General features: G+C 47.0%; 1 protein-coding gene across 2 annotated transcripts in view; it reads left to right on the top strand.

Annotated features, from left to right (window-relative positions):
• Positions 1–13,666: 13,666 nt before the first annotated feature.
• PHAF1 (phagophore assembly factor 1) overlaps positions 13,667–17,331 on the top strand; it is a 42,822-nt gene continuing 39,157 nt past the window's right edge. The window contains exons 1-2 of one of the 2 annotated variants that reach the window (XM_035118226.3): positions 13,667–14,057; positions 16,389–16,516. In XM_035118226.3, the coding sequence (XP_034974117.2) occupies positions 13,789–14,057; positions 16,389–16,516 (397 nt within the window). In that variant the 5' untranslated portion in view covers positions 13,667–13,788. Of the gene's footprint in view, positions 14,058–14,670; positions 14,742–16,388; positions 16,517–17,331 lie in introns of those variants that run through there. The other variant, XM_035118224.3, reaches the window with a different exon arrangement.

Below are 17,331 nucleotides of genomic sequence, written 5' to 3'. Positions count from 1 at the left end.
CTGTGATTTCCGGCGTCTGCATCTGCAGGCGCAATTTCCAGCGCCGCAGAAATGAGGCCCTGCGCAGGTTTAGCGCAGCGCATGGGGACTCGCTGAGTAGGCGGCTCAGTTCAGGGGCGGCTCAGGGGCCGGTTTAACAACCCCTGTGGACCTCTTGTGGCCCATGGGCCTTAGGTTGCCAACCCCTGGTGTAAACCAAATTGAGCTAGATGGACCAATGGTCTGGTTCAGTAAAAGGCATATTCCGTATTTTTACAATTTCAGTGGGGTGTATATTTGAATACATTCCCACTGGTTTGCACATACTGTAGAACAAAAGTCAGCATCTGAAGTTGATTACACATTTTGACAGTGCAATCTACTTAATCTGTTCTTTCACGTGCCACTGCTTCACTGAATGGTGATAAAATGGAAAAGGAGAGTGAAATGTTTCTTTTGGTGTTGAATATTAACTTCAAATTTGTATTTGATTTGTAATGTTTAAAAGTGCAGTGTAACCAAAATGCAAAAGATAGGAAGAGAATGCACCAGCTGCTTATTTAAAACACACACACATACACTGTTCTACATTGTCATTTCATTTTTGTAAAAAGCACTTACTTGCTGGCCAGTCTCAGGACTTTTTTTTCTTAAAATTCCAAATTCACCTTTCTCTTTCTCCACAGTGAATTTGTTATTGTGGGATTTAAGATCCTTAAAGGTATTCAGCCACATTAGAAATGTTACTGTGGAGATTACAAGCTTGCTTTTTTCTATGTATAAACACTAGTCCCAGTTCTCCTTATATTAACCACAGAAAACTATTTTTGTGACCAAAGCCCACATGCTAAATAAGATCAAAACTTAGAGCAGTTCTCTTAAACAGTGGCTGCCTGTCGGGGGGACCCGCAACAGCTTTAGGAAATGAGTCATGTGCTTTCCAAACCAAGGGATGCTACAATACACTGTCATTCTCCCACCCAGCTCCTGTACACTATAAGCTGAAAGAATCTACCATGGGAAAAGTTTTGTAAAATAGTTTCCACGCAGGAGGAGGAGGATCATTATTTAATAATAATGCTGATAGTGTATATGAGCTCTATTCAACAAATTCAGGGTTTTATCAAAGCAACTAGTCCCAAGCACTGAATGATTACTGTAAAATAATGTGCAAACGGAATATGTAGACCTGATTCTTCCCCAGCTCTGCCTTTATATTATAACACCCCATTAGGCTGTCTCCCTTCCGTGAAGGAGCTCAGAGTCTGTGTATGGCCACAGGTCAACAGTATAGGTGACAGAAATAGTGGCTGCACCAAGGGAACACAGCAAGCTTCACAGCTGAATTGGGGATTTGAACACAGGCCACCTTGTTCCAACACACGCTGCTTTATTGCGCTGGATCTCCACTTGTAAAAAGTACTGTAAGCCCCATGGCTGTTGTTCATGCATGACCAAGGCAGATCAATTGCCATGGAACACAATATTACATATGTTAAAGGTAAAGGCCCCTGACCATCAGGTCCAGTCGTGTCCGACTCTGGGGTTGCGACGCTCATCTCGCTCTATAGGCCGAGGGAGCCAGCGTTTGTCTGCAGACAGCTTCCGGGTCATGTGGCCAGCATGATAAAGCTGCTTCTGGCGAACCAGAGCAGCGCACGGAAACGCCGTTTACCTTCCCGCCGGAGCGGTCCCTATTTATCTACTTGCACTTTGATGTGCTTTCGAACTGCTAGGTGGGCAGGAGCTGGGACCGAGCAATGGGAGCTCACCCCGTCACAGGGATTCGAACCACCAACCTTCTGATCAGCAAGCCCTAGACCCTGTGGTTTAACCCACAGCGCCACTTGGGTCCCTTAAATTACATATGTTAACCTTGCACAATAGTCCAGTTACAATCCCCTTGCAGATAATTGAAATATTATAAAATTACAAGATCATAAACATGCACCAATAAGAAGAGTCTGGTGAAACAAGCCAATGTTCCATCTAACCTAGCATTTTGTTCTTATAGTGGCCAACCAGATGCCCGGGAAGCTCACATGCAGAACTTGAGCGCAAAGCACTCTCCACTTCTGCTGTTTTCAGAAACTGGTATTTTCAGAAGCATATTGCTTCCAACATTCAGCTTCATCGGATGTGCCCGAATTCTAGTGTCAGAAGTAGCTCTGTAGTTCTGTCCTACCACACTGACTGCTACTGGTGGGCTCTCTCCCTCATGGGAGATCTTCAAGCAGAAGCTGTGCAGCCGTTTGTTGGCATTCTAGCTCTGGGTTTTCAGCATCAGGTTGGACTCGACAGCCCACAATGTCCCCTCCAAATCCTTTAATCCAAGACAACTATAGCAAACACAGGTTTGGGAACACAGGTTTGCCGAGGTTGTGTGTACGGTAGATCCACCCTGGGTTTGTAAGTTGCTCCACCTTAAACGGGCCGCCAAGTCACAGGATCTGCTTGCATTGCAAGCCTCTTCAAATGCCCTTCTCAGGTGTCTTGACAAAGTTTAATTTCTCAACTGTACCTGTCCAAGTGAGCAAACAAAGGAAGAAAGAGAAAAAGGGATTCCTGATTTGCAACTTCCTGCTTTGCATATCAGACAAAAGTTGCTTTTGAGAGAGAATTTGTTTTTCTTCCTGCTCAGATGGGCTGGGCATAGTATGCCTTTGTCACCCTATCCTTTGTCTCTCTCAACCAGGGATGCCCCAGAATATATTTAAAATAGGACAGGGGGCTCATGGTTTTTAATTCTTTTGCTTTTAATGTGTTTTTATTATTATTCTACTGTATGGTAGTATGGTTTTATGTTATTGCAAACTGCTGTGATATATTTGGATAATACAGCACTATATGCATTTTTATATAAATAAATAAAAATGGTGGCCAAAAATAAAATTGAAATTTAATATCAGCACCAGTCACTGCAAAGTACCTTCTCTGAACAGAAGGCATTTCCTTGGGTTTGGCAATGGTGTCAGTAGAAATTACAATAGAAATTCTAAAGAATCTTCTGCCTTCCTAAATGGTCGTTGGCATTTGCCTGCAGCTACGCTTGGATAAGGAAGGTAACGCTGAACTTCCTGGCACAGGAACAAGGATTTGAGTTCCCATCATCCCTGACCATTGGTCATGCTGGCTGGGGCTTGATGGAAGCAGGGGTCCAGCCACATCTGGACGACCAAAGGTTCCCTGTTCCTGACCTAGGAAACAACCAGGTTGTTAGAAGCCGGAAGTGAATTAAAAGGAATGGGGCACAACATATTTTTTTGCCTGCCACATGCCCTCTTGAGCCATTCACAGTTGGAAGCAGGATACTGGGTTACTACCGGTATTACGTATCGGCTTTTTAACCTAGTTAACCCAGAGCTAGCCATCGAGGACAGGATTTCCTTTCCTCCAAGTGGCCAAAAGTATAAGCGGTGCTAGCAGAGAAATATGTCAGCAGCTACTGTATGGAGTAAATGCCTTATTAATTTAGTAGGGGGGGAAATCCATCCTTCTATCAGCTGCAGATCTCCCAGTGGGTGTTCGCTGAGTAATGCAGCAACACCCGGTCTATTTTCACAATGTGCCACATCTGATATCTGTGTGTGTGTCTTACCCAAGCCCCGTCCTCTCCTTTCTTGCACAGAAACTCGAGCCTCTGTGTTCCTTTACGAGACTTAAAATTGAAGATGAAATGTGGCCAGCCAAATTCTCCCTTTAATGTACGGCACAGCGAGCATCGTCTCCGACGCAACATGCAGTATATATTATCTGTAAAGTAAACCCTCTTTGAAAAATCAGGAGAAACCCGGGCATCTGTTTCTAATGAAGGGTACAAATTTAGATCTAACTCTGCATGAATCACAGCTTTAAATATATCTGCCGAGGCCAACTTTTGCTACATTCATGCTGTTGTAATGAGCATGAATGGGGAAGCGCTGCGGAAGAAACGGGGAGTTTCTGGATCGTGGCTTTAAATAAGAAATGGGGTGTGCCAGGGAGCAGTTTGCAGGAGCCGCTGCGGTTGACAGCCCTGCCCAGAGCTATTTGATGACCTCACGATCCTTCCACTCACAGAAGCAGGCCGTCCCCCCCCCCTCTCCCTCCCTTCCAGGCCCACAGCTGGTCCAGAGCCTTGAAGGCTAACCTTGTCCCTGGGTGGGGGATGATGGATCAGCAAAGTTCCCCCAGCATCACGTCAAAGCTACCGATCATCAGCACAGCAGCAGGAGGCGTCTCGCTCTTCCTACCACTTAATGGGTGGGATGAATTCTGCAGAAATCAAAACCAGATTGCCAGGGGTGTGGCGAAGAGAGTCTGCTCCTCTTGCCGTCAGTTTCCCTCCCAGGGCTTTCTTCTCCTCCGGCCTCCCCCACCCCACCCCCATTGCCCGCATTCCGCCCCACTGGGATCTTCATCAAAAGATAATCTAATAAAAGCAGATTTTAGTATTATTTTTTATTCTTTCTTCATTCAGAAGGCATGAAAGAGGACCTGAAAGCTTTTGGCTTGCTCTTGATAACTTTTGAAGTAGAGAATTTTGTAGAGGCATTGGGGGGGCAGGGGGACACGACAGATTTTGAGGCTTCCTTGACAAGATAATCCTCGCTTTGGAGAAACATAAGGGATGTCCTTTTCATGCCGCCGTTTTAAATGCAACAGCCTCAAAAAGGATACAGTATTGTAGAGTTGGGGAAAGTTCAGTGAAAGGGCAAAGTAAAATGATCAAGGGGAGCAACTCCCCTATGAGGAAAGATGACAAAACCTAGGGCTTTTTAAGTTTAGAGAAAAGGTGAGAAAGAAAAGTCAGGGTAGATGTATGTAAAATTTAGCAAGGCATGGAGAAAGTGGATAGAGAAAAGTGTTTTTCTCCCTCTCCCATAGCACTAAAACTTCTGGACATGCAATGAAGCTGAATGTTGGAATATCCAGCACAGATTAAAAAGCATGCAGCCCATGGTTAAACTATGGAACTCACTCCCACAGGAGGAGGCAGGGATGGCCACCAACTTGGATGGCTTTAAAAGAGGGTTCAACCAGTTCATGGAGGAGGCTATCAATGGCTACTAGCCACAATGGCTAGGCTCTGCCTCCACCATGGGAGGCCAAATTGCTTCTGAATACCAGTTGCTGGGAACTGCAGAGTGGCTTTGTACCCGGGTCCTGCTCAGGGCCAGCTCTAGGGGTAGGCTGGGTGGCACGGGGTGCCAGGGCGCCGGGATGGCAGGGGGGCGTCGGGCGGCAGAGCCGGAGCGATCTCCGCACCACGGCGCCCGGGCGCCCGACATGCTTAAGACGGCCCTAGTCCTGCTTCTGAGCTTCACACAGGCATGTGAATACAATAGGAATACTACTCCCCCCCTCCAACACACACAGGGTTGCTCTGGGGTAGCATATCCTTCCTCTGCTCCCCCACACCTACCGGTAGTTCTCATCACCATCTTCCCACCCATCTCACTCCCCTGAATTCTGTAAATTCAAGTATCTCCCCATTGCCTGGCATCTTCCTTTCTTCACACTGCAACATTTAGTTACACTTCCCACTTGGTTAAACAAATTCCAGGGTGCTGGTGGTTGTTTGTGGCTTTTCTTACAAAAGTAACTGAAAGCGACCTACATTAAAAACCAATGTAAAACAGCAATAGAAACAAAAAAGGCAATAATAATAATAATAATAATAATAATACCCCACAGATTTTTTTTAAAAAACAGGTTGCCCAGAAGGGAATGTAGCCTTTGGGCTACAAAAATGGCTTCTCACCTCTGGCTTGGAACAGGCACAGGAAACACAGAGCTGGTGGGGTGACCAGAGAGGCAGGCAGTCCTGATAAAATGACCCATCACCCACATTTTTCCATTTGCAGACGGGCTGGGAAAGGACTTTGGGGAGAGATCTTAGATCAGTAGTGAAGCAATGGTTCACACACCAATGATCTGGGGATTGATCCCTGTCGAAACAGGTCCCGGGGAAAACCTCTGCCTGAGACCCCAGAGCAAAGATGGGGAAGGTAGTGGACAAATGTCTAGAGTTGAAAGGCATGCTGGCATTCCCTCCACATTGCTCTCCATGTCCCTGCCATCCATTTGCTGCCCTCCCTGGAGTCACCTGCATGTGTGTTTGCTGAGACCTGCCCTTTCTCCTTCTCCCTCTTCCCCCTTCTTGCCACTTATCGGAGCTCTGTGGGAAGCCAGGAGTGAGAGCTCCCCCACTCGCTTTGGCTCAGCCTGGCTCCTGTACTTTTCATCACCTTTCTTGCAAACACAGAGAGTTGGAGAGAGAGAGAGAGAGAGAGAGAGAGAGAGAGAGAGAGAGAGAGAGAGAGAGAGAGAGAGAGAGAGAGAGAGAACGCCCAGCTGTTGTGGAAATTCACGATTCGAAGCAGATGTGCTCCACACAAGGCCCCAGAGCCTCTGAAAATGCAGCCCACCGCACTCCGCATGTTGACCCAGAAGCATGTCCCTTTGAAATTCAGGACCTGCGCACTGTGGTTTCCTGCAACTGGTATTCATAAGCATGACTGCCGCCTAGGAAGAGCGTAGTCTTCATGGCTAGTGGCCCCTGACAGCCCCCTCCTCCATGAGTTTGTCTAATCCTCTTTTCAAACCATCCATCTTGGTGGCCATCACTGCCTCCTGTGGGAGGGAGTTCCATAGGTTTACGATGTGCTGTGTGAAGGACTTTCCTTTGTCTGTCTTGCATCTTCCAACATTCAGCTCCCTTCAGCTAGATATCATGAGCACAAATCATGGTGAATGCTCAATAAGAAAGATGTCTGGAGGAGTCTTCGCTCTCTGGTAAGTGCATTCAGAAATGGAGCCTTACGGAAGAAATATCAGAGAGAATCTGAGAACATCAGATTCCTAAATTGGTGTGATCCATACTGGGGCCCTGGCAGGTGGGTAGGGGAACTTTAAGCCTTTGCCCCCAGCTTTGGTCCTGATGTAAATTGGGGGCTGCAATTTGAATAAGAGGGAGAAAGTTCTCACTGCAGCAAAGAAACTTACCCACAGAATGATTTATGCTCAAGATTCACCAGCCTTTTCAGACCTGGGACCCACCAAGACCCCAATGTGCACTTAGAATCATAGAATGGTAGAGTTGGAAGGGACCCGAAGGGTCATCTAATCCACCCCCCAATAATCCACTTGAAGATCTGCATACTTTTTATAGTGGTTACTGTTGATGTCATGACCCACTTGAAGTGCGTAGCCACTCACACATTACTAAAATAAAGAAAATGCACCAGCAAGTTTTGTTCTTTTTTTTAAAAAAAGAACAAAATAGGGCACCAATTTGCATAAAATTTGCCTATGCTAATTTATACATGTAGCTGCAAATTTAGAACTAATTACTGTAATTCAAATAGAAATATACAATACATTCCATCTGGTAGAGAAAACTGATTAGGTGACCAGGTTGCCTGCTCAGCCTGTGGTCTGGTTGTTAACTCTTGAATAGGTGACACCAAGGCCCCTCCTGCTCTTTCTTCTGTTGGCTCTTGGTAATTAAACTGGATTTCATCCAGAAAACTCTTAAAATGGAATCCACCCTATGACCAGCTAGTTGAAGACCAACAGCACAGTACTGAATATGTGAAAAGTACTGTAAATATGTGTATCTGAAGAAGTGTGCATGCACACGAAAGCTCATACCAATGACAAACTTAGTTGGTCTCTAAGGTGCAGCTGGAAGGAATTTTTTTATTATGTGAAAACTTGTTTGCTAAGTAAATGGCTGGCCTTGCCCACAAGGTGGCTCTCTAAACCAATGGCAACATCTCTTCTCTTGCAGTGGAAGGGGGGGGGCGAGGCTTCCTTCCCTGCAACAGTATACATATTGTATTTCCCCTACACTTAAGCCGTTAAAGCTGTGCTCTCAGCCACCCAGCTCTAAACAGAGACAAGCTGTGGAAAAAACCCAGAGAAGCAGCAGGCAAGGGTAAGGCATGACGCCCACCAAACGCTTCAACAGTCTGCTCATGTGATGTGACAATTCAGTTCTAATATTGTGGATAACCAAAGACAAGTGGCTCCAGTCGCCTCTGCAACCTCCCTCTGTCTGCCTTGCCAGGAGGCTGATCATATTGGTTGGATGGAGGCCACCTACATATTCAAACACCCTCCAGCATTTTACTGATGGCGAGTGGGAAGGAGAAGGAAACATATGTTGAAACATCCTTTGTCTCACAGCAAGGCTCACTGTCAGCCATTGCTTCTAGCCTCTGCAAAATGTACAACATGCATTGCATTGCATTGATTTATAAGGTTTCAATTGGCCTGTCTTTGAAGGTTTGGAAACTACAACTGGTGCAGAATTCATTGGCCAGAGTGCTGGCTGCAAAAGCTCACCTTGTGGGGCAGAGTTGCTACGTTCACTTCCTGGCAGGTATCACTGCTGCTTACCAAGAGGCGGAGGAGAGAGGCAGTGGGGAGGTTGGTATGGTGCAAGAACCATGGCAGGAAGGGCTCTGCCAGTGTGTTTGCACCATGTTGACCTCCCCACCACCGCATTCCTGCTGCAGAAGAAACCAGTGAGCAATAATTCAAATTCACACAAAGATGCCATTACTCCCCATGGCCACTAGGTGCCAGCCTTCTTCTACTTTTCAGATATTTGCAGGGCAAGAAAGGAAAAGGGCAGATTATGTAGGTTACAGGTAGGTAGCCGTGTTGGTCTGGGTCGAAGTAAAATAAAAAAATTCCTTCAGTAGCACCTTAAAGACCAACTAAGTTTTTATTTTGGTATGAGCTTTCGTGTGCATGCACACTTCTTCAGATACCCAGATTATGTAGTTTCACAGAACTTGGAGGCAAGTCTATTCATCCTGATGGCCTTTCCCAAACGTTCTTACTGGACGTAAACTCTTATTACCTTCAAAGCCTCCCTTGTTTGATTGCATCAATCTGGGGAACCCGCACCATCCATTCTGCCATCGCAAACAATGGGTGATTTAGGGTGGCAGGACCGGCGCTGTGGAACTCCCTGCCTCTTGACATTAGGCAAGCGCCTCCACAATCCTGTTTTAGATGCCTGCTGGAAGCATTTCTCATTCAGCAAAGCCTATCTAGATATTTGATTTAGTTGCACTTGTTTAAAATGTTTTATTAATTCTTATCTTTTGTTTTTAATTATGGGGCTCTGTACCTTTCCTTTCTAATTGGCTTGCCTGTCTGAGATCCTCTGGAGGAGCACTGATAGGTATCCTCTGTGTTACAGAGGCGCTACTGGTTTTAACTGGAAGTGTGGGGTGGATATTGGAGGCACTGTAGGCTACTATACTGGTTCCATTCCTCCCTTCTTACATGGATGACTCCAAAGGTCAGCATTAGGGGAGTGCTCTTTGACTCTCTGGCCCCTGTGCCATAGGGTTCAATAGGGCACTGTTTTGTCTCCACTGCTGTTTAACATGAAGGCAGTGGAAGAAGTCATTGGAAGTTTTGGAGTATGGAGCATGATCAATATGCTCAGGATACACAAATCTTCTCTATAACATCTGAATCAGGAGAAGCTGTGCGAGTTCTAGACCAGAGTTTAATGCAAATGTGAGCTGGACTAAAAAGAAGTACTGTATATGATAATTTATATGCTTAGATGCAAATGGAGAAATATTTGCTTTCGTTTAAACAGGCACACAGAAGTACACCTTGCCCTAGAGAGGAAGACTCTGACCTGCTCAGTCTGACACCTGATGTTCACTGTTGCTGGGCAACCACTTCAAAAAAAATTGTGCTGCTCTCCCTTATTTTTAAACTAGACTTGGACAAAAGAGCCCTTCCAAGGGAAAGGAAATAGGCCCATCGACAGGCCTTCAGATAATGGACTGTCCTCAGTGAAGTATAGCACATGGGCTTGTCGAGTACACCCATTGGAATTAATAAATCCAAGTTAGTCAGGGTCATTAACTTTGATGGGTCTACTCTGAGAAGGACTAGGATTAGATGCCGCCCATAGTCACCCTAGCTGCCAACCTGATACATTTCAGTGTTTTCTGTTCTGTCATATTCCTCCCAAACCTGATCTGTGGCCATTTTTTTAAAATTCCTTAAAAGTTCTTAAAAAGCAGTTGTAGCAGCAGCCTATCTAATGGCAAAACACGAGAGTAATTTTACAAGTGGGGACGGCAACAAAATGTTGCAGTGTGTGGAGTGCCCCATTCTTTGCCCCCTCCTACACGTTTTCCTCCCCCTCTTCCAATAGGCAGGATTTCGCAGCTGCTGAGTAAAGGGGGTACACAGGGGTGCCGACTTGAATAAAATATTGGGGGGACCCAAGTAAGCCCTGCCCCACATAACCGATCACATGACACGGTGCTCACACACCATTTAAATGGCAATGCCCATCAACTTGGGGGCACAGCCCCCTAAATATTGTATTTGGGGAGCAAAGGGACCTCAGAGTTGGTTCCCATGGCAGTGCATCCCGTTTTTGCTGCCCGAGGTGAAACGGGAAGCCATTGCCCTGCCCTAATGCCATCACACCGCCCTCTGTCAAAGCCCCTCTTACCTGGGTAGCACAGCACTGCCCACAAAGAAATGAGATCTCGTGCAGCGCTTACAAGATCTTGCAGAGTGCACAAGATCTCATGGGAACTCACCAGAAACAACTGCCAGCACCGCTTCTCTGTTGGTGGTGGTGAGGTGGGCAGGGCTCCCACGGGAGTGCCACCCCTTTTGGTTTCTGCCACCCGAGGCAGCTGCCTCAGCCTGCCTCAAGGGAGGGCCAGTCCTGCTGCTGAGGATGCTCAGCTCTCAATGGGCTGTTTGTGGGGTCTTCCCCTCACTCCCTTTTGCCTGTGACATTTAGGACAAGTTCCTTTGAAATGATTCTTGGTTTCACATTTATCCACCTCCCTGTGTTATTGCGGGGAGGGTATTGCATAGTAATTACACCAAATTCACTTTTCACAGGCAGTGTATTCTCACACAACGTCCTTTCATATGACATTACTAGTTGGCCTGCCACGCGTTGCTGTGGCTCAGTCTGTTAAATGGAGTCTCAGAGTCCCCCTTCAGACTCCCCTCACCTTCAGAGTCCCCCTGTTTTACATCCCGGCCCCTCCTCCTCCCCCAGCTCATCCCTGTCATTGGCCCCACCCTGTCCCAACCCATTACCTATCCCCCTCCCCCCAGGCGAGCCCCCACCTCCACTCGGCCCAGTCTGGAAAGCCGAGGCGAGAAGTTTTCCTAGGTGCAGTACCAGTGTAGCCTTCGCTAGAGGGTGCTATTTTGCAACCTCTGCTGTGCTCCCAGCATGCACTTTCATCTTATTTGTGAGTTCTGGACACATGGTTTTTGGGGTTTTACATTGCACAGGTGTGACATCTGTCTTTGAAAACGGTATGGGTTTGCTCTCGTAGTCACATTTGACTTAGTATCGAAATTTAAACGCAATCAGTCAAGCGGTTTCGTTGAACATTGGAGACAAACACACATCCCCAGTTTACACTTTTATATTTATAGATTCTGAAACATCACCTATTACTGCTATTATTGTTATTATTCACAGGTAGGACTGGGAGATATACTTTTCTAAAATTCTAGAGAGCTGCTGCCAGTCCGTGTAGAACAAGGGTAGGGTGTCAGTTTGCAGATTTTCTTTTTTAGAAGTTCTCATGAAAATTTGGCCTTGTTTTAGTGTGAATTTCTCCTAATGTACACATTTCCCTCTATTATAAACATTTTTTCAAAGCACATTTCCCCTAATATAATGCATTTTTATATTTTTTCACTAATATATGCTTTTCTATGCACACTTTACCTTAGCATACATATTTTCAGACATATTACTTTCCTGCAGAACTGCATTGCAAAATTTGGAGAAGTATGTTTTGGTTTGTGGATTGTTTCAGAGAAGTGTGAATGGGGAAGTTTTGCCTTTAAACATGAAAGGAATCAAATTCCTCACGCCATGCCTAAAACCAAATATATACACACAATTAATCAACAAAAATATAACCCCTCTATATAATTTTAATTTGGAACCGATGAAAGTCTCAAACAGATGTCAGTCAGGCCTGGCAGCATGGTGAGGTCAATAGCTTTTCACCTCTGTCTGGGTGAAAGATTTCTCTTTCGCTCAAAGGGAGGGCATAGTACTAGCCCCAGCTGCTTCAGAGAGCTAAGTCCCAACCTGAGGTCTTACTTAGTCCAATGCAAAATCCTGTGGGCAGGGACCTGGGCTAAACAGCCCATTCAAAAACAGAGTCCTACTCAAGACTGAGCAGAAGATGTGTCAGCTCACACCGGAGATGCTTGGATCACCAAAGGGAGGAGATTAACGACAGTGATTCACTGCTATTCATGCTCAATCCAGAAACAGGTAAAATACCTAGAATGCTGCTAAATCAGTCCCCTCTCAATCTAGGAGTTTATTTGATTCTGTTAAGAGTTGGAGGGCTCAGGTGTTGCAGTTAAGGCTTACTTCACCTGGTATGTGGAGGAACCTACAGATCTGATGCAAAGGTGCCCATGTGGCAGAACCACCAAATAAAAAAATCTACAGTCATTTGGCTGTGCTTGTGTGTTTTAATGGGCCTATGTAGAATTGAAGTTCCAGAAGCCGGTTTACATTGCAGCAGCAAAAAGATACAAGTGCCAAAGCTCAGCTCTGAGACTAATTCATGGCAGGCATAAGCAGCTGAAGACAGCTGCCCACTCTTCTGCAAACACACAAAAAGGCACCAATTAGATTAGGGAGCAGCAACTAGCAGCCCTGGGGCCGAATCTGCTCCCCTAAGGCTTCCCCACTGGCCTCCAGCACAGCCCTTGATCCTCCAGCACAGCCTTTGCCTCTCACCCTGCAGGCAGAGCATAACAATTGTCACTAACAGTCACTCCCGTGAATTTGTCCAATCCTCTTTTAAAGCCATCCAGGTTAGCTGCCATCACTATCCAGTGCAACCGCAGGTCTTGTTTCGGGTCAGTCACTGCTAGATCAGGCCCCATGATCATATCATCATCATCATCATCCAGCATAGCTGCCAAGTTTTCACTTTTCTCGCGAGGAAGCCTATTCAGCATAAGGGGAAATCCCTGTAAAAAAGGGATAACTTGGTAGCTATGTCATCCAGAATGGAGTCATTAAGAGAGTTGGATGACACTTTGTATGCCTCCTTCTGGCAACTCCTGCAGCCAAGCTGGTGCCAAACATATTGCTCTTTTTTGGATCACATCAGCGAGGCCAATAGGGAGGTCTTCTTGTCTGGGCAGGGCAGCGCATACACACTGGCTAGGCTTGCGCCTTGAGAAGGGCACTTTGTTGAGGGGTGGGTGCAGGGAAAGGCCCAACCATCGGCACAGAGCAATCCTTTGGGCATGCATAGGCTTGTCATACGTAAGGGAAATTCCTTACATGCCATGGTTTTAGGGGGTAAAAATGGTGTCAATGTTTTTTGTTGAATTGGCAAAATGTCATGGAAAACCCAGATGGATGGTAACGCGGTGGAAAAAGCAGTGAAAACAGCTCAAAAAGCTTAAAAGCAGTATTTTGGGGTTAGGTTCCCACCAGACAAAAAAAAAAGCTCAACAATTTGGATTCCCCCCACCCCCCAAAAAAGACAATCAATTTTACTTTTAGAAATATGGCAACCCTAAGCATGCACTTAACCAGCCAGCTCCTTGGCAAGGCTTTGGCGAGCTTCCTCGAACATATCCTACCCTCAGGCGCAGGATCGTAATAGCAGGGTTTCAATCACACATAATAAAAAGGACAATGCGGGAGGTTTCCTCTGAGCGCATGCAGAGCGCCCTTCCCTTTGATACTTGGAGGGGCAGAGGAGGCCAAGGAGCAAGAAAGGAGCGGGGCTGTGTCCGAAATAAGCAAGGGGAATGCGGAGATGCCTCTGGGCGCGTGCAGAGTTCCTGCGTGCGCCCCTGGATATAAGCGGGGAGGAGAAGGGCAAGAGCAGCAAGCAGCCGGGAATCCCAGCACCTTCCCCGACCCCCTGGGCGAAGGGGCGGGCACTGCGCGGCTCCTCCTCCTCTCCCGGGCCTTCCCTCCACCAGCGCCGGCCTCCTTCTCCTCCCTCTCGCCTGACGGCCGCGGCGGCTGCAAAAGGCATTTCCCTTTTTTTATTTTTTCAGCAGCCGCAAGTGAGGTGAGTCGCAGCCCCGCCAGCCCCCTCCCCCCGCGGGCCCCTCCGGTGCCCCCCGCCCGCCTCCCCGGGGGAGACGAGCGGGCCCCCTCGGCTGCCTCTCCCCCCCGGGGGTGTCGGTGGGGCGCTGGCACGAGGGGGCGCGAGGAGAGCGGCGGGGGGAGGCTGCCTTCAGTCTGGGGCAGGAAGGGGGGCGCCTCCTTTGTGAGCCATCCTCCCCCCCACCTCAGAGTCTCTTTTTGCGCGGGTGGGGGTTGCAAAGAGAAAATGGGGTTGCTCCCCCGGCCCCATTTATCAACAGCCTCCTTTTTATTCCTGGGCTTTATTTTTCTTTTATGAAGGGAAGGGGCATGTAGAGGAATCGAAAGAGACCCTCCCGCCCCACAGCCGCCTCAGATAACTGTGTTTCTTCAAGGGGGGAGAGAGAAGATGGTCAACCCTCTGGCCCTCCCCACGAGGAGGGGAAATAGGTTTGAGAGTCTTCCCACCAACACTATGGGGGAAAAACCCCATAGTAGCTGGGGTTGAGTGAGGATTTTTTTGTTTTAAGGTATTGTGACTGAGTTTGGGGGGGTTTTCTTAAGAAATTCTGTTGCCGAAGAGGGGTTGGGTGCCCCTCTCTCTTCAAGGTCTGAATCTGGGGGCTGTAGGGTCCAGGAGTTTGCTTTCCCTACAGCATGAAGGGAGGTATACAAATTAATAGATGGTGATAATGATAATAACAAGTCGGGTTTTTTTTCTGGATGGGTTGGGGGGGGTGACAGGAGTTCAGCCCTGAGGGCAGGTACGGTAGTTGGTTTCATAATTGGGAGAGGTTTAATAGTGCCTAAGGGTAGTGAGCTACAATATGCATTCATGGGATGTTGAGCACTATGGAGTATTATTTGGTAGGGTGGGGGAGTTTGTTTTGCATAGGGGGGAATGGGTGGGCCCTGAGGGTGTGTGTCTGGAGTGAGTTGGGGGACATTTGGGGGTGACTTTCTTGTATCTCATGGGCAGGCAGATTATTTACCTGTGTGTATGTGTGTTTGGCTGTGGCTGTTTTGAGGAAGGTAACAGCCCACAGTGGCTGAGTTCACTCTGTTTGGTGGGGTCTTCCTGGCTTGCCTGTGCATATATACATTTTTTTTTGTTTTGCAGAGAGAGTTTCTATTGCCAGGTTGACATTCTTATATATGCTGGTGGGGAGGGGGATGTTTTTGGACCCTCTGATCACTCCTCCCCTCTCCTGGGCAAATAGTTTTTGCTGAGAAAGAGGAGACCTGGTGCCTATGAAAATTCGTGAGAAGTGGGCCAGAGCCAGGTGTTCTCAGGCCTTTGGGAGAGCACATTTGCCTTCTGGTTCTGTTTGAACCAGTATTTCATGGAGGGGGTATTTGTCTCCCACATTGCCTACTCTGGATAACTCCCTCTCTCCCTCTCTCCTTGTCCTAGGGATTCCTCCTATGAGGGAGAGAGCCTTTGGAGTTACCCTTTGCTACTCTGGTGCCCTCTAGCTGTTTTAGACCAGGCATAGGCAAACTCCGGCCCTCCAGGTTTTGGGACTACAATTCCCATCATTCCTAGCTAACAGGACCAGTGGTCAGGGATGATGGGAATTGTAGTCCCAAACATCTGGCAGGCCGGAGTTTGCCTATGCCCGTTTTAGACCACAGCTCCAATCAGTTGGCCTCAAGCGTGAGAAGGGAGATTGACCTTAAGCAGAGTGGCAAGGCCTTTTGGCTTTTGCACACTGAGTATCTTAGGAACAGTTGGAGTATTCAGAAAGCCCTCTCCATTTCCACCTGCATAAGGCACTCACTGAAGGGTTGGGGAGAATTAGGAGGGTTATCCCAAGTAATGGTTGTGAGGAAATCATTATAGCTCACTTGTTCCTGGCAGAAGGACAAGGCAAAGTAAAAACAGGCCAGATTGCAAGCCTATCAGTTCTCAAAGCACTTATCCTGTATATATCTGTTGTTGAATATGGATGTAGCCTGAAAGTGAGCAAGTTCAGAGGGAGAGATACACAGTCTATGATGGGGCCAAAGTAGCCTGATCAATCAGTGTTGGAGAAATATAATTAGTGTGTGTGCTTAAAGCTTTGGATGTTTACGGGAGTGGGAAATCCTTCAAAAATCTTGCACAGCATAGGCAGAAGGGAGATTAGATTGTGTATTGCTACTAATTAATAATAACATTATTTAACAATAACAAAAGGCCAGCCTTGAGGATCAGCAGTTTCCTCATCAAGAGTTTGAGCAACAAGGAGTGTTTACATGTTGCTTTGGGTTATGACCTTAGATTAGAAGGATGACACATAAGCCTGGGTGTGTGTTCTCTCTCCCTGTTCAGGTCAAACTGCAGTAACGTTGTGACTCTGCTGTGTGATTACTGGGCCGTTCCTCTGCCTGGGCCAATGCTAGATCTGGAAGTGGTTCCCGAGCGATCTCTTGGGAATGAACAATGGGAATTCACCTTGGGTAAGTAACTTTGTTGCCTTTGTTAGCATCTTGTTTATAATGAGAAGTGATGGGTATATTGGGACAAAGGGGCATTCCCTCCAGTGTTGTTCTGAGAGTTAAATTAACATGTTGAAGCATATGATGATAATTTCAAGGAAGGAATTATTTTGAGTGACATTCTGAACATTACACTGAATGTGGTAGACTGAGAGGGTAATCTGGGCTGTACAGCTTCTTCCTCATATAGAAAGCTCTGAATGTGGTAAGTTAGCACCCCAGGAGAGAACACTATGCTAAATTTTTCTTCACTGAGGTGCTAACGCTACTTACTACATACTACCGTGTTTCCCCCTTTTTAAGGCGTAGTCATAAAATAAGCCATAGCAGCATTTCTAAGCATTTGAGAAATATAAACCGTACCCCGAAAATAAGCCATAGTGATAGGCGCTGTGCGGAAGAGATCACTGAGCTCCCCGAGTCAGCAGCAGCAACGCCGGCCGCAGCAGTGTTTGCTGAGTCCTTTCTTGCTTTTGGGACTTGGTTACTGTGCTGGCTTGGGATGGTGTGTGTGCAATTGCTGTTGCTGCTTCGTGTTTTTCAGCTGGATTCTCTGGGTTCTAAGCACTTTCCCCCGTTTGTTTGTGAAGCAGCACTCGGCTGCAGCCCCTGCCTCTCCCGACGGCTGCATGAATGCGAGGCTGGATTTGATCGCTATCTCCTTTTCCATTTCTTTTGTCTTTGAGCACCCGGCCCCGCCCCCTCTCCCCTTCGTGGAATGAAGAACGGAGTTTTAGCAGCATTTCCTCATTATAAAAAAAAGGTCAGGAACTTTT

The sequence above is a fragment of the Zootoca vivipara genome, chromosome 6 (genome assembly GCF_965207765.1).
Source record: "Zootoca vivipara chromosome 6, rZooViv2.hap1.1, whole genome shotgun sequence".
Lineage (NCBI taxonomy): Eukaryota > Metazoa > Chordata > Lepidosauria > Squamata > Lacertidae > Zootoca > Zootoca vivipara.
Note: the sequence above shows the minus strand (reverse complement) of the source record. Positions and strands in the feature narration are given on the sequence as shown.